At 43.3% G+C, this 27,254-nt stretch overlaps 2 protein-coding genes across 4 annotated transcripts in view; one reads left to right on the forward strand and one right to left on the reverse strand.

Annotated features, from left to right (window-relative positions):
• Positions 1-22,610, forward strand: part of ogfod3 (2-oxoglutarate and iron dependent oxygenase domain containing 3) — a 106,628-nt gene extending 84,018 nt beyond the window's left edge. The window contains exons 8-9 of the mRNA XM_078401013.1: positions 7,829-7,952; positions 21,024-22,610. Of these exons, the coding sequence (XP_078257139.1) occupies positions 7,829-7,952; positions 21,024-21,169 (270 nt within the window). The 3' untranslated portion in view covers positions 21,170-22,610. The remainder of the gene's footprint in view (positions 1-7,828; positions 7,953-21,023) is intronic.
• Positions 1-27,254, reverse strand: part of LOC144594477 (urotensin-2 receptor) — a 51,269-nt gene that overhangs the window by 11,179 nt on the left and 12,836 nt on the right. The window contains exon 2 of one of the 3 annotated variants that reach the window (XM_078401009.1): positions 15,187-19,008. The exons of 1 other annotated variant lie outside the window; for it this stretch is intronic. The gene's annotated coding sequence lies outside the window, so the exon portion shown is untranslated. Of the gene's footprint in view, positions 1-15,186; positions 19,009-19,585; positions 21,203-27,254 lie in introns of those variants that run through there. One more of the 3 variants, XM_078401008.1, reaches the window with a different exon arrangement.

The raw sequence follows: 27,254 nt of genomic DNA on the forward strand, positions 1-27,254 counted from the left end.
TGAGGTACAGTGGAAAGCTTTGTTTTGCATGCTATCTAATCAGATCAGATAATACTCTACAATCGAGTCAATCAAGTCAAATTAGAGTACAATAGATAGAGCAAAGGGGAAGCTGCAGAGTGCATGAAAGGCCACAAAGTGCTGGAGTAACTCAGCAGGTCAGGCAGCATCTCCAGAGAACATTGATCGGTTGTGTTTTGGGTCGAGACCCTTCTTTGGATTGATTGTTGGGGGTGGAGAAGAAAGCTGGAAAAGAGAAGAGGCAGGACAAAGCGTGGCAGGTAATAGGTCGACATTGGCGAGGGGGGAAGGGGGTTTGATATAAAGTGTACGGTGCGATATTATGATTTTTACTGTTTATGTTGTAGGTGTCAAAGGCAACAGGTGATGTTAGTGGTTTGAGAAACTAATTGAAATACTACAATTGTATTCCATTCTCCACAGATTGTGTGCAGTACGTAATGAAATAACAACAGCAAAGTGACAGTGCTTCTTAAGTAACAAGTAGAAACATTCATATGGAGGGTAATTGGATTTGTATCTTGTTGTCCCTGCAGTTGCTGAACTTTATCTCATTTACGTTTACAATCTTTGAGTGAAGCAGAATGTTTGGTCTTTGGTTAATTTTTCTGATGAGAGACATTACCTCGTGAATATTTGAATCAGTCGTTCGAAAGGTTAAATATTAAGCCTGATTACCTTACGTATTCATTTTGGCAGTCAAAAATTGCAAATTTTTACAGGCGATTTGAAAACATAGCTGTATCTCTTTTAAAATGTGCCTTTTTGCACATCAACGTCAATGATATAATTATGAATTCTGCTGTGACTTTATAAGCAGACGTCAGACTGCACCATATTCTAATTGCCAAGTAATGGCCTGACAGGATAACTTATAATTATTTCCTCGAATTTATTTTTTTGTGCTCCAAGCAATTAATCTCTCTCGATCATTCAAATTCATCGCTTATTTGCACGGGCTCTATTTATATGTAAATCCCAAAGAACCGCAATCAAGTGAAAGCTTTAAGTTTCATGCCATCCTGATTTGTGTTTAAGCTGTGTAAGTGGAACAGCACAGTCCGATTTTAGTTTGACTTCCATCCTTAGTTCGACACAGAGTGCTGGAGTAACTCAGCGGGTCAGGCAGCATCTCAGGAGAAAAGGAATAGGTGATGTTTCTGGGTCGGAACCCTTCTTCCATCCATCCTGGTTTTGCCTGGAGCCATCTGAGACTATTATACATCAAACTGTACAGCACTGGAACAGGCCATTCGGCCCACAATGTCTATGCTAAATATGATCATAATCATCATAATCATAATCATGCTTTATTAGCCAAGTATGTTTTGCAACATACAAGGAATTTGATTTGCCATACAGTCATACCAATAAAAAGCAACAGAACGCCCAAAATACATTTTAACATGAACATCCACCACAGCGACTCCTCTACATTCCTCACTGGGATGGAAGGTGAAAAAAAAGGTTCAATCTCTTCCCTTCTTTGTCCTCCTGCGGTCGGGGGCCTCGAACCTTCCGTTGACGGGCCGATCTTGCCTCCCGTAGCCTGCGGTTGGGCCCTCCCCGTAAGGGCGATCAAGGTACCGCATCGGGGGTATCTCAGCTCCCCCGCGATCAGACACCACGTCGGGGCTAGTCGAACCTCCTGCGACTTTGGAGCTTCCCGACATCAGTCTCTGCTCGAGACTGCGAGCTCCTCGATGGTAAAATCCGCAGGCCGCGTTTGGAGTGTCGATCCCAGGCAAGGAATCGCAGGCTCCGATGGTAAGTCCATGGCCCCGCGGTGGGGCTCAGTCAGTCTCGAGCAAAGGCGCCAGCTCTGTGATGTTAGGCCGCAGAGCGACCGGAGATATGATCTGAAAAACAGTTGCATCTCCGGCAAGGTAAGAGATTGGAAAAACGTTTCCCCCGACCCCCTCCCCCACATTAACACAAACTTTTAAAGCACACTAAAAATAACAAAAAAGACGAAAACACAGACAGACCGTTGCTGAGGCTGCCTTCGCTGATGGCACCACCTGGTGGAAAGTTAAACTAATTTCCTCTGCCCGCATTAAGTTCCTATCCCTCCATTCCCTGCCTATCCACGTGCCTTTTCAAAAGTGTCTGACCAAGTAGAACTGCCAACCCAGCGGCTTTAAAGAGAGAAAGTTTAGTGTAGAGTTTAGTTTCCGAGATATAACAGGCCCTTCGGCCCAGCGATCCCCGCACACTAGCACTATCCTACACACACTTGGAGTAATTTAACCAAGCCAAATAACCTACAAACCTGTACATCTTTGGAGTGTGAGAGGAAACCGGAGCGCCCGGAGAAAACTCATGCAGGTCATGGGGAGAACGTACAAACTCTGTGCAGACAGCCCCCTTAGTCATGATTGAACTCAGGTCTCTGGCAGGAAACTAACTCTACCGCTGCGCCACCGTGCCGCCCCAAAAGTATGACTTACTTTATAAAATAAACATAACTCTGTCTGTGTGTGATCCATGTCCCTCCATTTCCTGCACATTCATGTGCCTGCCTAAAAGCCATTTAAATGGCACTACTGTATCTGCTTCCAGCACCACCACCACAGACAGCGTGTTCCAGACACTCACCACTCTCTGAAAAATACTTGCCCCGCACATCTTCAAATGTTGCCTCTCTCACCTGAAAGCTATGCCCTCTAGTCTTTGATATTTCCACCCTGGGGGGGGGGGAAGGTTCTGACTGTTTACCCTTTCTAAAAACATATGATTTTATATACTTCTGTCTGGGCTCGCCTCCACTGCTGGTGATCCAGAGCTTAGTCCAACCGCTGATTGTAGCTAATACCCTCTACTTCAGGCAGCATTCCGGGGTAACCTCGTCTGCACCCTTGCCAAAGCCTCCACATCTTTCCAGCAATGGGGAGACAAGACCTGCACACAATGCTCCACATGTGGCCGAACCAAAGTCTCATCGAGCTACATCATAATAATAATAATAATAATATTCATTTATTGTCATTGCAACGAGTACAACAAAATTAAAAAATAGCCAATCCTGACGGTGCGTACAAACATATATGCAATAAATGCAAAAACAAATAAATACAATTATATTAAGTACAAAAGATTTTTTAACAGTGTTGCCTAGTGCAGAAGGTAGTGTTCAGTTCTCGTATGGCCCTGGGGTAAAAACTGTTCTTAAGTCTGTTTGTTCGGGATTTGATCGACCTGAAACGTCGACCAGAGGGCAGGTGAACAAACAGACGGTGGCCGGGGTGGGATGGATCTTTTATTATTTTGCCTGCTCTACTGAGGCAGCGTAGGCTGAACAGGTGCTCCAGGGAGGGCAGTGAGCAGCCGATGATCTTCTGGGCCATCGTGATGACCCTCTGAAGGGCCTTCCTGTCCTTTTCTGAGCAGCTGGCATACCATGTGGTTATACAGTATGCCAGCACACTCTCGATGGAGCAGCGATAGAAGGACATCATGAGCTTCTCCTGCAGGTTGGTTTTCCTGAGGATCCTCAGGAAGTGGAGTCCTGACTTCCTGACTCCAATACTCAATGGCCCGACCTATGAAGGCAAGCATACCATTACGCATTCTTTAGGCGGCACGGTGGCGCACCGGTAGAGTTGCTGCCTTACAGCGAATGCAGCGCCGTCGACTCAGGTTCGATCCTGACTATGGGTGCTGTACTGTAAGGAGTTTGTACGTTCTCCCCGTGACCTGCGTGGGTTTTCTCCGAGATCTTCGGTTTCCTCCCACACTGCAAAGACGTACAGGTATGTAGGTTAATTGACTGGGTGAATGTAAAAAATTGTCCCTAGTGCGTGTGGGATAGTGTTAGTGTGCGGGGATCGCTGGGCGGCGCGGACTCGGTGGGCCGAAAAGGCCTGTTTCTGAGCTGTATATGAAATATGAAAAAATAATAAATATGAAAATTCTTTACTACTCTAGAAAATCTATGCTGCCAGTTTCGGGGAACCTCTATTGAAGAACTTTTCATTACACATGATCCGTCTTCCTCCCTTCCCTGCATATCCATGTGCCTGGCTAAAAGCTTCAAACGCCACTCTTGCATCTGTCTCCACCACCACCCATGGCGGCACGTTTCAGGCACTTACCACTCTGTGTGTAAAATAAAACGCCCAGCACAGTTTCTTTGAACTTTCCCCCTCCAACCATAAAGCTGGTCAGTGGGGCCTCGGTGCGCCGAAGGGCTTATTTTCATGCTGTATCTCATTGGTTCCATGGTACTCTATTGTCACATGTATCGAGGTACATTTTGAAATTCTTCTTTGCATAGCATTCAGTAAAAGTATTACTGAATAAGTAATAAGTAATAAGTATTATTAATAAGTAATTATCAATAATATTATTAATAATTATTTATAATTATTAATAATTATTAATAATTATTAAAATTATTACTTATTAATAATAAGTAATAAGCACAATCTTAGATTAGGTAGTAATGTGTAGGAATCGTACACTGAGACAAGTATATAAAAGTCGTAAGGTTTTGGCTCCAAACTAAACTAAGCCACAGCATCACAAGAATCTTACCAGGGTTAATGTACTGTGTGATATCTAATAAAGGACTATCAAAATGTTTTGGCTTTGTTTAGACTTTGTTTCCATTGGTGGGAGACCAGAGGCTATAGCCTCAGAAGAAAAGGACGCACCTTTCGAAAGATGAAAAGGGATTTCTTTAGTCAGAGGGCAGTGAATCTGCGGAATTCATTGCCGCAGACGGCTGTGGAGGCCAAGTAATTGTGTATTTTTAAAGCGGAGATTGACAGATTCTTGAGTGGTAAGGGTGTCAAGGGTAACGGGGAGAAGGCAGGAGAATGGGGTTGAGAGGGAAAGGTAGATCAGCCATGATTGAATGGCGGAGTCGACTTGATGGACCGAATGGCCAACTTCTGCTCAGATGACTTATGAACTAATGACTAATGTAGTGGAAAATTGGTTGCCTCTTCATTGCGTTGTGTGACTGCTATGTCTATGTGCTCAGATTTGCAAATGATGTGTTCGTCATGTATTGTGCGGACTCTGCAGCATTTATCATCTCCACCGTACACATCTCAAAGGTATCAGTTACTGTTGTACGACAGGCAAATGGGTATTGTTCGGTCGTATCTTCCAATAATGAATGATCACTCAATCTCTAACCAGACGTTTTAAAAAATGATTGCAATGTAGAAACATTTTCCCGTGAACAGGAGTTACTTTGATGAATATTGGTGTTGTGACATTGTAAGGGTTGCACTGCGCTGAGTAACAGAAAGACAAACAGAACAGGACATGTCTTCAGCCCACGATGTCTATGCCGAACATGATGCCAAGATAAACTAATCTCTTCACCCTGCAGGTGTTCCATATCCCTTAATTCCCTGTATATCCATGTACCTATCTAAAAGCCTCTTAAACACCACCATAGTACCCAAATTAAAATGCATACTTGCTTGTCTCCATGTTTAGTAGAAACAAAGAGTTGTGTATGCTGGTTTATGCCAAAGACACAAATGCTGGAGTAGCTCAGCGGGGCAGGCAGCATCTATGGAGAAAAAGGATGGGCAACTTTTCGGGTCAGAACTCATCTTCAGACTGAATGTAGGCGGGTGGGGGGGGGGGGGGGGGGGGAGAGTTAGAGGTGAGAAAAGACCAGGATCATTCAGGGACGGTCACAAATGACCCCAGGCAGGGTGGTGCCCTGGTAGGCCCATTTTGGCGAGGGAAGATGTGATCTCAGGAGGGATACAATGTGGTGAACTGTCGAACTGGTTAGACCACTCGGGTAGAGAGGAGGGGAATAAAGGTAGGGGTTACTTAAAATTTGAGAATTCAACATTCATACCACTGGGTTGCAAGCTACCCAAGCGAAACATGAGCAAAGTCTCCACTTTTAAGTTGTTACATCAAATTATGTTGAGTTACAGTGCCCTCCATAATGTTTGGGACAAAGACCTATCATTTATTTATTTGCCTCTATACTCCACAATTTGAGATTTGTAATAGAAAAAATCACATGTGGTTAAAGTGCACATTGTCAAATTTTAATAAAGACCATTTTTATACATTTTGGTTTCACCATGTAGAAATTACAGCAGTGTTTATACATAGTCTCCCCATTTCATGGCACCATAATGTTTGGGACACAGCAATGTTATGTAAATGAAAGTAGTCATGTTTAGTATTTTGTTGCATATCCTTTGCATGCAATGACTGCTTGAAGTCTGCGATTCATGGACATCACCAGTTGCTGGGTGTCTTCTCTGGTGATGCTCTGCCAGGCCTGTATTGCAGCCATCTTTAGCTTATGCTTGTTTTGGGGGCTAGTCCCCTTCGGTTTTCTCTTCAGCATGTAAAAGGCATGCTCAATTGGGTTCAGATCAGGTGATTGACTTGGCCACTCAAGAATTTACCATTTTTTAGCTTTGAAAAACTCATTTGTTGCTTTAGCAGTATGTTTGGGATCATTGTCTTGCTGTAGAATGAACCGCCAGCCAATGAGTTTTGAGGCATTTGTTTGAACTTAAGCAGATAGGATGTGTCTATACACTTCAGAATTCATTATACTACTACCATCAGCAGTTGTATCATCAATGAAGATAAGTGAGCCAGTACCTTCACAGCCATACATGCCCAGGCCATAACACCCCCACCACTGTGTTTCACAGATGAGGTGGTATGCTTTGGATCTTGGGCAGTTCCTTCTCTTCTGCATACTTTACTCTTGCCATCACTCTGATATAAGTTAACCTTCGTCTCATCTGTCCACAAGACCTTTTTTCCAGAACTGTGGTTGCTCTTTTAAGTACTCCTTGGCAAACTGTTACCTGACCATCCTATTTTTGTGCCTAACCAGTGGTTTGCATCTTGCAGTGTAGCCTCTGTATTTCTGTTCATGAAGTCTTCTGCGGACAGTGGTCATTGACAAATCCACACCTGAAGAGTGTTTCTGATCTGTCGACAGGTGTTTGGGGATTTTTCTTTCTTACAGAGAGAATTCTTCTGTCATCAGCTGTGGAGGTCTTCCTTGGCCTGCCAGTCCCTTTGCGATTAGTAAGCTCACCAGTGCTCTCTTTCTTCTTAATGATGTTCCAAACAGTTGATTTTGGTAAGCCTAAGGTTTGGCTGATGTCTCTGACAGTTTTATTCTTGTTTCTCAGTCACATTATGGCTTCTTTGACTTTCATTGGCACAACTTTGGTCCTCATGTTGATAAACAGCAATAAAAGTTTCCGAAGGTGATAGAAAGACTGGAGGAAAGACTAGGTGCTGAGAGCTCTCTTATACCTGCATTAAGGAGGCAATTAAACACACCTGAGCAATTACAAACGCCTGTGAAGCCATGTGTCCCAAACATTATGGTGCCCTGAAATGGGGGGACTATGTATAAACTCAGGTGTAATTTCTACATGGTGAAACCAAAATGTATAAAACTGGCCTTTAATAAAATCTGACAATGTGCCCTTTAACCACATGTTTTTCTGTTACAAATCTCAAATTGTAGAGTACAGAGGCAAATAAATAAAAAATAAATAAATGATGGGTCTTTGTCCCAAACATTATGGAGGACACTGTATACTCTTCTCGGCGGAACACACACAGGAACTAAATCTGACCTAGACCCAAAATGCTGGAGTAGCAGCTGGACAGGCAGCATCTCTGGAGAGAAGGAAAGGGTGATGCTTCAGGTCGAGACCCTTCTTCAGACTGCCTATCCCGCTGAGTTACTCCAGCGTTTTGTGTCTATCTTCGATTTAAACCAGCATCTGCAGTTCATTCCGACACACTAAATCTGACCTGCTTGTCCTGCTTTCTTCCACAGGTGACGTATGGATCATTTGACTACACTTCATTACTCTACTTGACTGACTACAAGATTGATTTCGGAGGTGGAAGATTTGTGTTCGTTGATGAGCTTGTTAACAGAACTGTGGAGCCGCGAATAGGTATGAATTTCACTTCACATTTTCCCCATTCTTGTTTAGGTTTTTGAGTGTCACGTGCACCGAGGTACAGTGGAAAAGCTTTGTTTTGCATGCAATCCAAACAGATCCGATACATCGTACATACAATCAACAAAAAGTCAGGTACAATAAAAAGAGCAAAGTGGAAGATACAGTGTAGAATATACACCGAGCAGCCAAAACATTATGACCACCTGCCTAATATGCTGTTGGTTCTCCGTGTGCAGCCTCATACGCAGCAGGGTGCAATGCACTGTGTATTGTGACACATTCCTCCATTGACCACCATTAAAATTTTCTGTGACTTGTGCCACAGTAGACCTTCTGTCAGTTCGGACCAGACGGGATAGCCTTCATTGCCCTCGTGAATCGATGAGTCTTAGGCGCCCAACACCCTGTCGCCGGTTTGTGGTTTGGCCCTCCTCGGACCACTGTCGGTAGGTACTCACCACTGCTGACCGGGAGCACCCCACAAGCCTTGCCGTTTCAGAGGTGCTCTGTCCCAGTCGTCTGGCCATAACAATTTGGCCCTTGTCAAAGTCGCTCAGGTCTTTACTCCTGCCCATTTCTCCTGCATCCAATACATCAACTTCAAGAACTGACTGTTCACTTGCTGCCGAATATATCCCACCCCTTGACAGGTGCCATTATAACAAGATAATCAATGTTATTCACTTCACCTGTCAGTGGTCATAATGTTTTGGCTCATCAGTGTAGTTCTCAGCATGGTATCATCGGTTCCACAGACAAAGTCCAGTGTCTGCAATGGAGTAGAGATGAATCAGATAGTATCCTAGATTACGGTTTCGGGGTTTAGGTTCATTAATGTCACGTGTACTGGAGTACAGTGAAAAAGCTTTGTTTTGCATGCTATCCAAGCAGAACAGATACCATGGGGTTGGGGTCAGTCGCACGCTACCCTAGTTTATGGAAGGACCATTCGGAAGCCTGACAACAGAGGGGAAGAAAGTGTCCTTGAATCTGGTGGTGCGTGCCTGCCTGCAAGTTCCTGTATCTTCTCCCTGCATGCCTTTCTCTGCAGGGGGAAGAACAAATAATCGGGTGGGACAGGTCTTTGATTCTGTTGGCTGCTTTTCCAAGGCATGGAGTCAATGGCGAGGAGACCAATCTGTGTGGTAGACTGAGGATCATCATTTTCATTTGCATCATTTTCTTCACTTCTTCCCCAGGAGAATTGCAAATGCAATATTCAACACTAAAGTGCAGTTAGACACAAAAAGCTGGAGTAACTCAGCGGGACAGGCAGCATCTCTGGAGAGAAGGAATGGGTGACGTTTCAGGTCGAGACCATTCTTCAGACCCATTTCTTCTCCCCAGAGATACTGCCTGTCCTGCTGTGTTACTCCAGCTTTTTGTGTCTATCTTTTAAACCAGCATCTGTAGTTCCTTCCTACACTAAGCTGCAGTTTACAGGTCCTGTGCAGCCTCAGTGTTGCAATATTCCTTATCTTGGAATCTTGTGCAGGTCCAAATTCCTTCAATCTTTCTGTGTGACCAATCTTGGCTTAGAATCCTGCCAAGAGCTGTTATTGTTAACACCTTGATATACTTATGAATTAATTGGAAAATTAGTTCAACATTTGCAGATGAATCCAGAAGCTTTGTGGCTTGCCTGAACAGCACGCCTGAGAATCTGCTGCTCTATTTAAACTTAGTTATGAAGCACTTAATCAAACCCATGCCTGAGTAAAATAGAATTTTGCCTTCGTGCATTCATTTCTGTTGCATAACTTTATTCATGTCTGGCACTGATTCCAGGGTTTGGCAAGAGGGAACAATTGGGAATAAGCAGACAACAAGCTAACGATATTTGAGGAAATTTGTTGCGTTTTCAAATTTAATGTGAGAAATATAAGACCATAAGACAAAGGAGCAGAATTAGGCCATTAGGCCCACCCAGTCTACTCTGCCATTTGGTCATGGCTGATCTATTTTGCTCTCTCAACCCCATTTTCCTGCCTTCTTCCGTAACCTTTCAGACCCTTACTAGCCAAGAATCGGTCAATCCACACAAAAAATGTCTGAAGAAGGCTCTCGACCCGAAACAACGCCCATTCCTTCTCTCCAGAGATGCTGCCTGTCCCGCTGTGTTACACCAGCATTTTGTGTTTATCTTCGGATTAAACCAGCATCTGCAGTTCCTTCCTACATTTTAAGAAAAAACATTGTCTTGCCACCACAGTCGTCTGTGGCAATGAATTAGTTCTCCCCGTAATTGTAAGTTGTCCCTGGTGTGTGTAGGATAGTCTTAGTGTGTGGGGATCGCTGGTTGGGGCTGACTCGATGGGCTGAAGGGCCTGTTTCCATGCTGTATCTCTAAACTAAAAAAATGAAACTACTGAAGGAGATGTGGGGAATGAGCATTACAGGGGGAAACCATATCTTCAGGGCATGTCTTTCCCATTCCCACGTTGACCATTCTGTCCTGGGCCTCCTCCATTGTCAGAGTGAGGCTGCATGCAAACTGGAGGAACAGCACCTCATATTTCGCTTGGGCAGCTTACAACCTAATGGTATCAACATTGAGTAGGAAAGAACTGCAGATGCTGGTTTACACCGAAGATAGACATACAATGCCGGAATGACTCAGTGTTGTCAGGCAGCATCTCTGGAGAAAAGGAATAGGTGATGTTTTGAGTCAAAGCTACTCAAATCTGTTTCGGGTCAAAAGATGGGTTCCGAGCCGAAATGCCACCTATTCCTTTTCTCTAGAGATGCTGCCTGATCCAGCATTGTGTGTCTATCTTCGGTATCAATGTTGAATTTTCCAATTTTGAGTAACCTCTAACCATCCTCCCCCCTCCCCCCCATGCCTTATCTTGACTCCCACCTATTTCTTCCCCCCAACCCCACTCCTCTTGTAACATTTCTCCGGCTGGCTTCAAAATCCATGAAGTTTCAAACCTTTCGCACACCGATTGTTCATATCTCTGGCCTTTGTTCCTATCATCTGGCTGTCAAAAAGCTCCCCCCTTGCCTGTGTCGACCTATTACTTGCCACGCTTTGTCCTGCCCCCCCCCCCCTACAATTAGACTGTAGACTTTCGGACCGAAACGTCACCTATCCATGTTCCCCAGCGATGCTGCCTGACCCGCTGAGTTACTCCAGCACTTTGTGTCCTTTTATGATATACAGAGATAATTAGCAAAGGTATATCAGACCAAAGGAGCAGAGAGAGAAGGGATGATTAGACCAGAGCAGAAGGATGCAAGAATTAGCAAGCAGACTTAATTTTTGACTGACTTCACTTTCAGTCAGTTTGTTACTGTAAGAAAATAACTGCAGATGCTGGTACAAATCGAAGGGACTCAGACTGAAGAAGGGTCTCGACCCAAAACGTCGCCCATTCCTTCTCTCCTGAGATGCTGCCTGACCTGCTGAGTTACTCCAGCATTTTGTGAATAAATACCTTCGGTCAGTTTGTTACTGATCACTTGAGAAATTGTCATGAAAGAGTAAAGCTGAATATAAACAGCAAAAGGTGCTTCGGACAACTCCAATCATTATTAGGGAAATAACTGCAGATGCTGGTACAAATCGTAGGTATCACAAAAAGCTGGAGTAACTCAGCCGGTCAGGCAGCATCTCAGGAGAGAAGGAATGGGTGACGTTTCGGGTAGAGACCCTTCTTCAGACTGATGTCAGGAGGGGGCGGGACAAAGATAGGATGTAGTCTGAGATAGGAAGACTAGTAGGAGAACTGGGAAGGGGGAGGAGATAAAGGGATAGACTCTCAGTCTGAAGAAGGGTCTCGACCCGAAAAGTCACCCATTCCTTTCCTGAGATGCTGCCTGTCCCGCTGAGTTACTCCAGCATTTTGTGATAGCAATCATTATTAGACTGATTGCAGCAATCTTAGAAATAGCAGATAAGATGCAACTAGTTGAGGGGAAGCTGGGGTAAATTCACTGCACAATGAGGAAGGATATCAGCATATTATTTCTCAGTATAATGCTTACCTCGTTAAATGCCCCACGGCTGTTCAGTGGTGGCAATTATGTAGTGAAATTGTTGCACTTTCATTTCTGTGAGTAATGATTGAAATTATCAGAAATTTTCATCATGTGTAATGTTCATTAATCGCAACAATGTTTGTTGGACGTGTTTGAAATACTGGGAGATAAATTCTTCCCCTGCTGCTCGTGGTCAGTGCACGGTACATTTTAAGTTTAAATGAGGAGATAATTTGGGGCGATTGAAACTGTAAGGCGTTTGTACATTCTCCCCGTGACCTGTGTGGGTTGTCTCTGGATGCTCCAATTTCCTCCCACACTCCAAAGATGTGCAGGTTTGTAGGTTAATTGGCTTGGTAAAATTGTCCCTCCTCTGTGTGGGAATCGCTGATTGGCACGGACTCGATGGGCCAAAGGGCCTGTCCCCATGCCGTATCTCCAAGTTAATCTAAAACTAAACTGAAACAGAGTGCAATGCACATCAATGGATGAGTGACTTTGAATGTATTTCGAGACATTATAGGACTCATCAAAAGCCAATAATTATACACAGAACATAGAACGGAGAGCCGTACAGTACAAGAACAGGCCTTTCAGCCCACTCTGCTTGTGCTGAACATGATGCCGCGATGTTAGGCCGGAGCTAACATCGAGCGACCGGAGATACGATCTGTAAAATAATCGCATCTCCGGCAAGGTAAGAGATTGAAAAAAAATTCCCCTGACCCCCCCTCCCCCACCCCCCACATAAAACAAACCAGAGAACAGACTTTTAAAACTCACCACAAAACACAAAAAAAGGACGAAAAGGACAGACAGACTGCAGGCGAGGCTGCCATCGAAGCACCACGTGGTGGAATCCTGACTAAAGAAATTTAAATGATTGTATTTTTGGATTAGATTTAGGTATAATAATACCAGCGCTCTTAGTAGGTTGTCCATACAACTAACGTATACCTATCCTGAACCTTATTGGATCAGATTCAGGTTTGTAGGTTGGTTTAGAGATACAGTGTGAAAACAGGCCCCTCAGCCCACTGTGTGCATACCGACCAGCGATCACCTGTACACTAGTTCTATCCTACACGAGGGACAATATGCAGAAACCAATTTAACTATAAGCCTGCAAGTCTTTGGAATGTGGGAGGAAACCGGAACAGTTGGAGAAAACTCACGGGGTCACAGGGAAACATACAAACTCCGTATAGACAGCACCCGAGGTCATGATCAAATCCGTGTCCCTGGCATCAACTCTTACTGCAGGTGCTGTCTGCGTGGAGTTTGTGCATTCACCGCGACCGCGTGGGCTTTCTCCGGGTGCTCCAGTTTCTTCCCACATTCCAAAGAGTCTGAAGAAGGGTCTCAACCCGAAACGTCACCCATTCCTTCTCTCCAGAGATGCTGCCTGACACACTGAGTTACTCCATTGTGTCTATCTTCGATTTGTCAGTTAATTGGCTTCTGTCAAAATTGTCCCTAGTGTGCAGGATAGAACTAATGTACGAGGTGATTGTGTTGAAGGGCCTGTTTCCATGTTGTATATCGAAACTAAGTTAAACCAAACTAAACTAAACATCTGAAATCATCCCAGATTGTTATCTGTAACCAAGTGGATGCTGAGAGTAAGCAGTACCAGAGTTGCTTGTGTTTGACAATTGGTTTCGAACTCAATCTCATGCAGAGAAAAGGTTTATTCCGTACATCTGTATTTCCCTTTCTTTGGAGAAATATATGTTGCTTCCATTAACTGACCTCTGACATATGCATCTGATTTAGCATTTAAGTCCTTCAGTTTTATTTCTCTTACTTCGCGAAAACACGCACAATTGCATTGCTTGTCGATTAGAAGTTGATCATGCCTGCAAATGAATTAATTTGCTATTCACCTGGATAATATTCCTGTTCCCTCAGCCATTTTCAGGCTGAGGATATTGCAGTTTGGCTACATCTCGCGTCTGAATAATCTGTAATGCAATCAACAATCATCTCTTGCTGAGTGTATGGGGTTTGGAGGGAGCTGTCAATTTATGCAATGCCTGCCACTATCTCATTGAGAACCATTACCTTGGATAAGATATTAAAGGCATGAAACACTTGATAAACGAAGATTGAAGCTAGGTTTTTAGCTCCCAGCAGTGAATTGACTGTATTAGTTCTATCGTGGGAAACCCCGCGATCACTCGGGTTAATGGAATGAGCCGAAGCAATTTTCAAATGAACTGTTTTAGAATACTGAATGTATTTTTTTCTGCTTTTTCCCTCATAAAATTTATTTTGTGCTACGTTTTGTAGTTTGAACTACGTTTTGCAGTTTGAAGATGCATTTGGCACTGCTTCAGAAATATCATATTGTATAGTTTCATCGGTTTGCTGAGCACTTTTTGGTTTCACTGGGTTGGAGGAAGTTACAGCTGGGAGATTTCTTCCCAGATGTCAGACAACTGAGTCACCAACTAGAAAGCGGTCCTGACCTCCCATCTACCTCATTGGATTGACTCCACCGGACAGTCACCAAACTTTGTCCTGCCCCTCCTCTCTTCCAACTTTCCTTCTCATAAGGTCATAAGGGATAGGAATAGGATTCGGCCATTCGGCCCATCAAGTCTATTCCGCCATTCAATCATGGCTGATCTATCTCTCCCTCCTAACCCCATTCTCTTGCTTTCTCCCCACCACAATCATTCTGAAGAAGGGTCCCGACCCAAAACACCACCTATTTATTATGGTCTCCAGGAATGCTGCCTGACCCCGCTGAGTTACTCCAGTGCCTTGTGTTGTTTTTTTGTAAACCAGCATCTGCAGTTCCATTCTTCTCTATCTCTTGCCAGGCTATGTCGCACCCCCATCTCTCTTTTTTTCACCTTTCTCCCACCTGCTCCCATCAATCTGAAGAAGGTTCCTGAACCGAAACATCGTCTGTCCATTTCCCTCCACAGATGCTGCCTGACCCAGTGAGTTCTTCCTGCACTTTGTGTTTTGCTCATGATTACAGCATCTGCAGTTTCTTGTATCTTCCCCTTGCTTTTACGTATATCAGAGTGCTGGGCTGCATAAAATAATTGTGACCATGGAAATAGAACAGGTAGCGGTTCACTTTGATCATCATTTATAATCAGTGCGTACAATTACATGAATTTGCAATGTTTATTGTAAAAGAACATTCAGACATACAAAACAAAAGAGGAATTATTGATTTACCATTAATATATTTCTATTAATGTCATTAACACAGATATCTTTGGATACAATACAACTACATTATTCATAACCATAAACATTTATATTGTTTTATGACCTATAATTGTGCTTCCTATTTAAGTTATGTTCTTGGTGACACGGTGACGCAGCGGTAGAGTTGCTGTCTTACAGAGCCAGACACCCGGGTTCGATCCTGATCAAGGGTGCTGTGTGTGCGGAGTTTGTACGTTCTCCCCATGACCTGCGTGGGTTTTGTCTGGGTGCTCCCACACTCCAAAGACATACAGGTTTTCAGGCTAATTAGCTTGGTAAAATTGTAAATTGTCCCTCCCATGTGTAGGATAGTTCCAGCGTGCGGGGATCACTGGTCGGCGCGGACTCGTTCGGCTGAAGGACCTATTTCCACACTTTATCTCTAAACTAAACTAAATTAAACTAAAGCTGACAACAAATGGAAACTGATAAGTAGACACACAATACTTAATCCTGATGTAGTACGATCAAATACTGTTGATGGATGTTCTACTTGAATGAATGAAATCATTAAAGAAACTACAAGACGATTGTTTCAAAAGAAAGATTTTCAGTTCAGTTTAGAGATGTTGCATGGGCTCTTTGGCCCACCGAGTGCACACCGACCAGCAATCACCTGTTCACACTGGTTCTGGGTCATCCTCTACACACCATTCCTACACAGTTTACACAGACCGATTAACCTACAAACCTGCACGTCTTTGGGATGTGGGAGGAAACAGGGAGCAGCTGGAAGAAACCCACGCGGCCACAGGGAGAACATGCCAACTCCAGGCAGGCAGCACCCGAGGTTAGGTTTGAACCCGGGGCTCTGGCGCTGTGAGGCAGCAGCTTTACCCACTGCGCTACTCTGCTGCCTTGTTGGAACTGTGTTTAAAAAAAGGCCTCGGGTGACCTTATTTTTGTACAAGCCCTTGGGGTGCAATTATCATTTGCTACGGTTGTTTCATTCATCATAAAATGCACGTTGCCTGTAAAATAATGACATGTGATTTTTGTACTTTAGAGAGATATTTGTGTACACAGCTCTCTTCCTTTACCTGCTCTCCCTTTTGTTATTGGCAAGAATTGTATTTCAATTTCTCCCACGACTGAATTAAGCATTTATTTTGGGATCGCAGTAATTACTTGGGAATCTTTCATCGTTTGAGTTCTGGTGTGACGTGAGGCAAGCGGAAGACGTGCGTCAAATGAAGATGACCTGACCCGACTTGTAATTAGTTACTCAAACTCCTTTCCAAAATGCTGTCAGATGCTCCAGGGAGATCATCAACAAAGAGGTCGATACTAGACAGTGGAACAGTGGCTCTGAGGACTGCTGTTCATGTTGAACCCAGGGTGCTTGGATACAGGCATAGAACCAGTAACCTATTGGGGCGGCACGGTGGCACAGCGGTAGAGTTGCTGCCTTACAGCACCAGAGACCTGGGTTCGATTCCCATGACGGGTGTTGTCTGTATGGAGTTTGTACGTTCTTTCCCTGACCAGTGGGTTTTCTCCAGGTACTCCGGTTTCCTCCCACACTCCAAAGACGTACAGGTTAATTGGCTTCAGTAGAAATTGTAAAATTGTCCCTCGTGTGTAGGATAATGTTAGTGCATAGGGGTTGCCGGTCAGCACGGACTCAGTGGACCAAAGGGCCTGTTTCCACACTGTATCTCTAAACTAAAACTAAACTTTTTTTTTTTTTTAACTTTTTTTTTTCTTCGCCTGGGCAGTTTGCGGCCCGGTGGTATGAACGTCGACTTCTCCAACTTCAGATAGCTCCTCTGTCCCTCCCTTCCCCTCCTCCTTCCCAGATCTCCCTCTATCTTCCTGTCTCCACCTATATCCTTCCTTTGTCCCACCCCCGATATCAGTCTGAAGAAGGGTCTCGACCCGAAACGTCACCCATTCCTTCTCTCCCGAGATGCTGCCTGACCTGCTGAGTTACTCCAGCATTTTGTGAATAAAACTAAACTAAACTGTGATCCAAAAATTACCTGTCTTAGCCATCTAGAGTTGGACTCCTGGCTTGTGAGAAGAAAAATCCACTTTGTCCATTGTTATGAGGCAGGGGCAATTTGCATACTCTTGAAGGAACGTCACCTTCAGAGATGCTGTCTGACTTACTGAGTTACTCCAGCACTTTGTGCTTTTTGTTTTCTAAACCAGCATCTGGAGTTCCTTGTGTGTGTGCACACTCTTGAGAACTGGTGCCTTTGGCAGAAATGGGCCCTTCAGCCCACCATATCCATGCTGTTCATCAAGCTCCCACCTCCACCAATCCCATATTCCAGCACTTACTCCACACCTATGCCTTGGTGGTTTAAGTGTCTGTTTAAGTTCTGCTTAAAAGTTGTAAGAGTCTCTGCCTCTGGCACACCCTCAGGCAGTACGTTCCATATTCCAACCACACTCTTGTGAGTGAAAAATAGACTTCCTCGGGCCCCTTGTAAACTCCGCCTTATCTTAAACCCACACCCTCTGGTTTTATGCACTGGTGCTAAGGGGAAAGGTTTCCGACAATCTATCCTATCTCTGCTCTTCATAATTTGGTATTCCTCCATTCAGCTCCCCCTCTGGCCCCACTGCTCCAAGGAAAGCAAAGCCAGCCTGTGACGCCTGTCCATTCAACAGAAACATTACACTCCAGGCAACATCCCGGTGAACCTAGACACAAAATGCTGGAGATGCTGCCTGTCCCGCTGAGTTACTCCAGCATTTTGTGTCTATCTTTGGTGTAAATCGGCATCTGCATTTCCTACACATCCCAGCGAACACCCCCTGCACCCTCTCCAGTGTAGCCACACCTTCCAATAATGCGGTGGTCAGAATCACACGGCTGGGGTCCAAAGAATGTTTCGTGAGAGGAAAGTTTACCACTCTGGTCTACTTTAATTTTCACATGTGCACCTATTCCGTGCTGTCCAAATGGTGCTCTCTGCCCTTTGAATGTGACCAGACAGGGACTTCGCATCTGAGTTTAGTTTAATTTAGCATAGTTTAATTTAGAAATACAGTGTGGAAACAGGCCCTTCAGCCCACTGAGTCCACGCTGACCAGTGATCACACTGTGCACTAGTCCTAACAACATCTGAGGTACTGAGATTATTTAGACTGATCAACATTTCAGATTTCAAACAGAGTTAAGTTGTAAAGTTTAGTTGTTAAGTTTTAAAGGAAGATTATTTGAGCAACCCACATTGTCTGCAGAACATTTCTTTTAAATGTTGAATCATTTTCAAATATTAGCCAAGTGTAGATAATGTTATGAGATAACACTTGAGAGTAAATGCTTTGAATATGGATGTTTATAGCATAGACACCATCTACTAAAATCAACAATGTTTACAAGTCAATAAGTAATTTATTTTTAACATCAATATTGCACTTCACGAAAATCCTGAATTCATGCAGTTTTAGAAATTCAGCATCTTCTTACTGTCTAAAAAATATACAAAAATTGGCATTAAATACCAACAGAGTAAGCATTTTGGAGGAGATTCAACATCTGGTTACTTTGACGTTAATATTTCAACATCCAATGTGTCAACTTTACAAATATTTATGAATATTTTTCCAGTATTGCAGACAGTATATAATTCTGATATTGTAACACTGATATGATGTATGGGGTGAGCACACAGTGATTCCAGAATCACAATTCCTTTAGTGATTTATTGCAATTAAATTGCAGTTTTGTTGCCAGTTTTGTTTCGGTGGTGAAATAAAAAATGGTTTCCGTAGTGACTGCATCTTCTTTGTTAGTGTAATCATCTGTCATCTACAATGTCATTGCTCTGATGCTTTAGGATAAACAGCATCCATAAACGTTTGAAATCATTAAGTTCTGTGTGTGGGGAAAAAAGCGTAACGAATTACTTAAGATAATCACTTCTATTGTGGAATTGTATATTATGGATATACACATGCTTTATTACAAAGCTGTTGCAGCTCCAATGAAATTATAGTGTGAAAGTGGAACTTACCTACTACATTAGATGTCTTCATTATCAACTTAAAGTTAAAATTTCTTATTAAGGTGTGGGTGCCACACCAAACCAAAATCGACGTTATTCACTAGGAAGTAAACTTATTAACATGAATGTGTTGTAGAACAATACAGCACAGCAAGAGGCCCTTTGGCCTACAATGTCTGCTGACCATGATGCCAAGACCAACTTTTATCCATCTGCACATACTCCATATTTTGCATATCCAAATGTCTATACAAAAGTCTCTGAAATGCCTTAAATCTCACCTCAACCTATGCCATTTGACACCTCCACCCTGGGACGAAGGTTCTGGCTGTCTATTCCATCTATGCCTCTCATCATTTTATATACTTCTGTCAGATTTCCCCTCAATCCAAAGACGTACAGGTATGAAGGTTAATTGGCTGGGCAAATGTTTACATTTTTTTAAAAAAATTGTCCCTAGTGGGTGTAGGATAGTGTTAGTGTGTGCAGGGATCACTGGGCAGCGCGGACCCGGTGGGCCGAAGGGCCTGTTTCTGCGCTATATCTCTAAATCTAAAAAAAGATCTAAACATCTGTGTCTGGGCTGAGCATCTGCAAAAAGATCTCTCTCAGTAGAAGGTGAAACTGTTGCTATATTTTTGTGCGTTTTCACATATAATATAAAATAAGGTACCATCTCTCTGTAGTTAAGCTTTACAGTTTGACGGAGATAATTGTATCGTGCTTTTCCTTCTTGCTGTATAACATTTTTATATCAAGACAAAAGCAGCTATTGTGTTGTGTCCAGTTACGTTAATGAGAAATGGTTTGCGTGTCTTAACTGCTGTGCATCAGTAGTTTTAAAGTGCCGGGGATAATTAAAGTCTAGTTAACGGGAACTTTAGCATATTCCAAAAGAAAGCTTACTGCATACTGTATTAGCTACCTGTGCATGCATTTCATGATTTTTCCTGATATCAGTGGTTTTTTATGATGTTATGTTGTGCAATGTACCAGCATCTCTTAAAAGCTTTGTTTAATTGAAAGGCACATGGAAACAGGCCCTTCAGTCCATCAAATCTATGCCGACCATTGATCACTCATTCACACTAGTGCTGTGTTATCCCACTTTGGCATCAACTGCACAGGCAATTGACAGAGGGCCAATTAACCTACAAACCTGTACGTCTTTGGGACGTGGGATGAAGCAGGAGCACCTGGGGGAAACCCACACGGTCACAGGGAGAACGGGCAAACTCCACACAGGCAGTGCCCGAGGTCAGGATCGAACCCGGGCCTCTGGAGCTGTGAGGCAGCAGCTCTACCAGCTGCACCATCATTGGTTTCCAGCTACATCTCGCGTATGTTTATTAATCGTGCATACAGCCACCATTTTGTACACAAAAAAAGCACTGGCTGTCATTATCCATGCTTCCCATAATTGTGCTCCGTAAAAAAAAATATATATATTTTTTCTCAATAATACACAGCTATATTTAGCAGCAATAAAACCATCCAGAATGGTTGTAATTGTAAACACGAGTCTTACAGAACATTATTTTATAGGGGTGGCACGTTGACATAGCGGCAGATGTGCTGCCTTACAACTCCAGCGACTCGGGCTCGATCCGAACCATGGGTGCTGTCTGTACGGAGTTTGTACGTTCTCCCCGTGACCACATAGGGTTTCTCCGGGTGCTCCGGTTTCCTCCCACATTCCAAAGACGTACAGGTTTGTAGGTTAATCGGCTTTGGTAAAATTGTCCCTAGTGTGTGTAGGATAGTGTTCGTGGGTGGGGATCGCTGGTCGGCGCGGACTCTGGGCCGAAGGGTCTGTTTCCACGCTACATCTCTAAACTAAAGTGAATATGACAAAGTTTAATGTTGCTCATCTTTCATATCCCAGGTCGAGTTTCGTTCTTCACATCTGGCTCCGAAAATCTTCACTTCGTGGAAAAGGTGGCATGGGGCACTCGGTATGCCATCACTGTGTCCTTCACGTGTGACCCTGTCCATGCCATTAAAGACCCTTCCTTACCACGAACTGGTTGACAGCCTGAAGAGCTGATGGCACGCATCTCATTCCTGGAAAGTATTTCATGAAAACACAGCCATTAATCAGTTAATACATTTTAACTAGTAGAAACAAAACTGCAAATGCCGGCTAATACCAAAGATCGATACATTGCTGGAGTAACTCAGCGGGTCAGGCGGCATCTCTGGGTGGAAAAAAGGATATGTCACGTTTCGGGTCGGGACTTTTCTTTGGACTGACCCAAAACATCACTTATCCTTTTTCTCCAGAGATGCAGCCTGACCCGCTGAGCTGAAGGTGGGACCCGACCCGAAACGTCACCTATTCCATTTTCTCCAGAGATGCTGCCTGACCCGTGGAGTTACTCCAGCCCTTTGTGTCTTTACATTTAAACTAAGTTAGATTGTCCCCAAGATGTGTGGGTTTGTAGGACAATTGGCTTCTGTAAATTGTAGGGAGTAGATGCCAAAGTGGGATAACCTAGAACTTGTGTGAATAGGTGATCGATGGCCAGTGTGGACTCAGTGGGCCGAAGGGCCTGATTCCATGCTGTCTCTCTACTAAATTAATTATGTAATGATGGTACGTAAATAAAAGAGGGGATAATACAGTATTAATCAATTGGGTTCTGCAGACTCGTATCAGTATTTCAAGAACAGTGAATTTAAAGGTGTATGTTTTTTGCTGAAGTACTGAATCTACTGTTAAAGTTAACAGTTAATGACCAGAAGGACCGATCGGTGGACATTAGATATTTTTGTTTAGTTGATAAAATATTGAATAATTATTTGATTTGGTATTTGAAATTATTAAAAGGCTGGACAAATATTGAAGTGGTTCACTGACTGATTAAATATTCAGGTTATTAATTGACCGACCAAATAGTTATGAACTGAGTGATAACTCATTTTTTAGTTCTGAGGGAGATTCGAAGAGAGAATTGGTGGCACAAGTAACAAAACAGCTGCCGAAAAGCAACAAAAAAAAAAACCCCTGCAGATGTTGAAAATCTGAAATAAAAATGATTATCCAGGGGATCTTGACATGGATCGAATATTGATGATCGTTAGAATCTCAGTTTGGACATAATTTTTTGCTAATTTTGTTTGTAATTCTCTTTCATTGAAGCCAACATGTATTGGATATAAAACCTTTTGTTTTCACAATATAACATTTTTCATACATTTAATAATAATAATAATAATAATTTCTTCGTTTCAAAAACATTTCTTCGTTTCAAAATGATTTCTGATCAGCACCATTCGATTAAGGAGCCTTTACAACATTTTCAGCTCCAGAAACAATTGTCATGTCAACTTCTGGCTGTGATTGTGCCCAAATAATTTTGAGAAGAAAATCTACTTAAATAAATGATGTTTGTTTTGGATGTGCTGTGTCTACCTTTCACTTTTTCACCTTTAAACATTTTTTTTCTCAATTGCCTGAATAAATTACAGCATATGGAATTGTCTAATTTCATTCTATTTTGTTTCTTTAGCTCCGACAATAATTTGTTTTTCGAAGCCAAATCGAGTTCACAGTGACTGAAGTAACTTTGGATTTTTGGACAGCGAGATTTAGTGTACAGGTAGTTATAAATCAGATGGCTAGCTGTCTATTGAGCCCCACCATTTGCTTTGTCACGTTTAAATACTTACTAGACCAAGTGGATCCGTTGGGCTCAAACCTCTCCTGCATTGGTGTAGCACCCTCTCCTCTCCCACTCCCCTCTTCCCCCCTTCCCACCCTCCTCCTCTCCCTCCCTCCCCCCCTCCCTCTCTCCTCCCCCCACTCCTCCCCTCCACATTCCTCCCCCCATCCCCCCCTCTTCCTCCCCCTTCCTCCCTCACCCTCCCTCCCTCCCGCTCTCCCCTCCTCCCCATCCCTCCTCTCTCCCCTCCCTCCCCCCAACCCCCCTCCCCTCCCCCCAACCCCCCTCCCCTCCCCCCAACCCCCCTCCCCTCCCCCCAACCCCCCTCCCCTCCCCCCAACCCCCCTCCCCTCCACCAACCCCCCTCCCCTCCCCCTCACTCCATCCCCCTCAACCCTCCCTCCCCAGGAGACAGATTTACACTTTAAAATGTGAATAACTTTAAAAATATAACACCGATTTCAATGAAACTTCTTCCATTAGCACCAATGAGACTACGGTGAGTAAGGTGGACCTAAAATTGTCGCACTATCGTGTACTGTTTTGGCTGTAGTTCAGGAACAAACAAACAAACTAGTTTTAAGTATATAGATTCTGTGACGCCCAACCCAGGCGACTATTTGTGTGCTAGCCACAGAACCAGATCTACAAACTCATATTACAATCGCTCCCCGCTCTTAAATCACTATTTGTGCAGCAATTTTTCTTACTTTGTCTTCCACTAAAAGCTATTCCCTTATCATGTATCTATGCACTGTAAATGGCTCGATTGTAATCATGAATTGTCTTTCTGGTGACCGGATCGCATGCAACAAAGCTTTTCACTGTACCACAGTGCACGTGACAACAAACTAAACTAAACAGTGCCATTTGTTGTGTTGTTAATTTCCAGGAATGGAATACTTTAATTCTTTAGCACTACTTGGTGTGGTAACTATAGAACAGAACTTGTTTAGCTCAAAACAGCTCCTATGGAAGTGATAACTTCCCTCTCTATCAAAACAGGTCAACCCGAAAGATTGCTACCATTAAGAAGTAGTACACACCTACACAATATAACAGGTAGGTGTTTCACACATTAATTACATTCCAGTCCTTGGAGAACATGAGAGTGTAACCACCCAATTTACAGCTACCTGTGCACTAGATCCCATTGTACAAAAATTCAAAGTTGCTTCAGTCCTCAAAAATTTGTCCAAAGATAAGTTCATAAGTAATAGGAGCCATTCAGCCCATCGAGTCTGCTTTGCCATTCAGTCATGGATGATCTATCTTTCCCTCTCAACCCCATTCTCCTGCCTTCTCCTCAGGACCTTTAACAGCATTACTAATCAAGAATATGCAAATCTTGACTTTAAAATTATCCATTGACCTGGCCTCCACAGATTCACCACCCTCTGACTAAAGAAATTCCTTTTCATCTCCTTTCTTAAGGTATGTCCTTTTATTCTTAGTTTAAAGATGAACTACATTGCTTCTTAAAAAAAAGACAGTGTGCTAGAGTAACTAGGGCATCATCTGTGGAAAATTTGGTGGGTAATGTTTCAGGTTGGGACCCTTTTCCAGACATCTTTCAACCCGCTCGCTTTAACTCAATATTTTGACACATGAATAAATCAAAATAATTCCGATTTGTGACTAAATGCCTTTAGCATAACGAATAATGTCTAAATCAACAGCAATATCTCCTTCATCCGTCTGTAACAGTTTGACACTAATTCAATACACTTGATTCACAAGAATTTAATGACCACCATTTTAGGAAATTGAACAAATGTTAGAAGTGTTTGTCCATAAGTTATCGGAGCAGAAATAGGCCATCAAGTCTACTCCGCCATTCAATCATGGCTGATTTCATTGAAATCCCTCTCAGCACCCATTCTCCTGCCTTTCCCCCATGAACCCTAATCAAGAATAAACAACCAAACAATGGTATAATTGCACGTTAAGTAATTGGTGACATGGCACAAAGAAAATCACAACAAGAATTGCACAATCCACGAGGTTGCAGGAAGGAGAAATTTTGTTTGACAAACCTTGTAAAGGTCTTTGAAGATGGAGCCAGCAAGATGGATTAGGGGAAACGGTGGATTTATTATATTGGATTTCAAAAGACCATCGGCATTAAAGGAGAATTAGGCCATTCGGCCCACCAAGTCTGCTCTGCCATTCGATCATGGCTGATATATTTTTCCCTTTCAACCCCATTCTCGTGCCTTCTCCCCATAACCTTTGACGCCCATACTAATCAAGAACCTATCAATCTCTGCTTTAAAAATACCCAATGACTTGGCCTCCACAGCAGTCTGTGGCAATGAATTCCACAGATTCGCCACCTTCTGACTGAAGAAATTATTTCTCAAAGATATTTGAAAAGCCACCGTACAGAAGGTTACAACGTAGAACACGGACGGGTTTGAGATAATATGAGACGGTGAATTGGTTAAAGAACAATAGGTAATAGGAAACAATGGTTTCTTACTGCCCGTCTTACTTCTGCCATTTTCCATTTATTGTCGTTTATTTCTCTGCTGTTAGTGTTGTGATCCTTTTTCCCTACTTCCCACCCACTTCGCATCTAGTTTTTAGAGACACAGTATGGAAACCGGCCCTTCAGCCTACCATGTCCACACCGACCATCGATCACCCGTACACTAGTTCTATGTTAACCCACTTTCCTCCCACATTCCAAAGAGGTGCAGGTTTGTACGTTAATTGCCTTGTGTAAATTGTCCCTACACAAGGCAATTAACCGACAAACCTGCACCTCTTTGGAATGTGGGAGGAAAGTGGGTTAACATAGAACGAGTGAACGGGTGATCGATGTTTGGCATGGATTTGGTGGGCCAAAGGGCCTGTTTCCACGCTGAATCGTTAAACTGAACTAAACTAAGGCAGAGATTGATAGGTTCTTGATAAAGAAGGGCATCAAAGGTTATGGGGAGAAGGCAGGAGAATGTGGTTGAGAGGGAAAAATAGAGCAGCCAATGGTGGAGCAGACACGATGGGCTGAATGGCCTAATTCTGCGCCAATGCCTTATCTATATACTAAAACTTGTTTGTTTGTTCCTGAACTACAGCCAAAACGGTACACGATAATGCAACAATTTTAGGCCCACCTTATTGTCATTCTTTGCGTGCTAATGTAAGAAGTTTCATTGAAATCGGTGTTATATTTTTAATGTTATTCACATTTTAAAGTTTAAATCTATCTCCTAGGGAGGGAGAGGAGAGGGAGGGAAGGGAGTGGGGAGGGAGGGAAGGGAGGGGGGATAAGGGGGGTTGAGGGGGATGGAGTGGGGGGGGAGGGAGGGGAGAGAGGGAGGGGGGAAAGGGGTGGGGGGGAGGGAGGGGAGGAAAGGGGCGGGGAGGGAGGGAGGGGGGAGAGGTGGGGGGAGGGGGAAGGGGCGGGAGGAGACAGTGCTGCACCAATGCAGGAGAGGTTTGGGCCAAATGGGTCCACTTGGTTTAGTGGTCTTACAAAGACTCATTTTAGAAGCGGGAACATTCACCCATTGGTTATCTTTATATTGCAATCAAATGATGTGCAAATTTTAAATGACTCGTTTGAGATTTTCAACCTTAAAAAAACATGAGAAAGCATCTTTAAAATATACTTCCAAAAAAAATCTTCAATAGTCACTATTCCACACCATAACAGAACACACAGAACAGCCCACTGAGTCCTTGTGCAAGAGGTGCCATTTTGGCGCCATTTTACAGTCCCAGCTGCAGCTGGCCATGAAGGCCAGTTGGGGGCGCCTTCCGCAGACAACCTCGAGAGCACGGAAGCCACACCTCGAATCCCCTCTTTCTAAATTGCTAACTTGGTGCTGGCTCGAAGGGCCAAATGGCCTCCTCCTGCACCTAATTTCTATGTTTCTAAATTGTAAAAGGTTGAGGCTCCAGTACTAATCACCATGCCACTCCATCTCTGACACCCAGCCAGGAAAAAAGAGACACACCACACATTACTCCCAAACGATAATTGGTCAAACATGATTTCTCTTTCATAAACCCACTTTGGCTTTGCCTTGATTTTTCTATTTAAGTGCCCTTTAAACTTTCAACATCTTTAATTGGAGCCATTAACCTTTTCTCTGTCACAAACGTTAAGCTAACGAGCTGGTAATTTCCTGCTTTCTGTTAAAGTTAAATTCTGAGGAAAATAACGGTAGTTTTTCACCTGAAAGATCCAGAAGGGAAAATGTTGGTCATGCAGACAGCAACACCTGTTTGGTTAAGAACTGCACAGCAGATTAATCTAGTCTGATTTGTATACTTAAAAACAAATGCAAAGGAAGGAACAACGTGACTCTTAATTATCCACAGGTTAAGGATGATTGTATTTTTTCTGCATGTCTTCCATAGATCCATTTTAGCAACATCAATTATATTACACATACTGACCTTTTTAAGAATGTATAAAACATCCTCCATTAGTAGCGAGC

The sequence above is a fragment of the Rhinoraja longicauda genome, chromosome 6 (assembly GCF_053455715.1).
Source record: "Rhinoraja longicauda isolate Sanriku21f chromosome 6, sRhiLon1.1, whole genome shotgun sequence".
Taxonomy (NCBI): domain Eukaryota; kingdom Metazoa; phylum Chordata; class Chondrichthyes; order Rajiformes; family Arhynchobatidae; genus Rhinoraja; species Rhinoraja longicauda.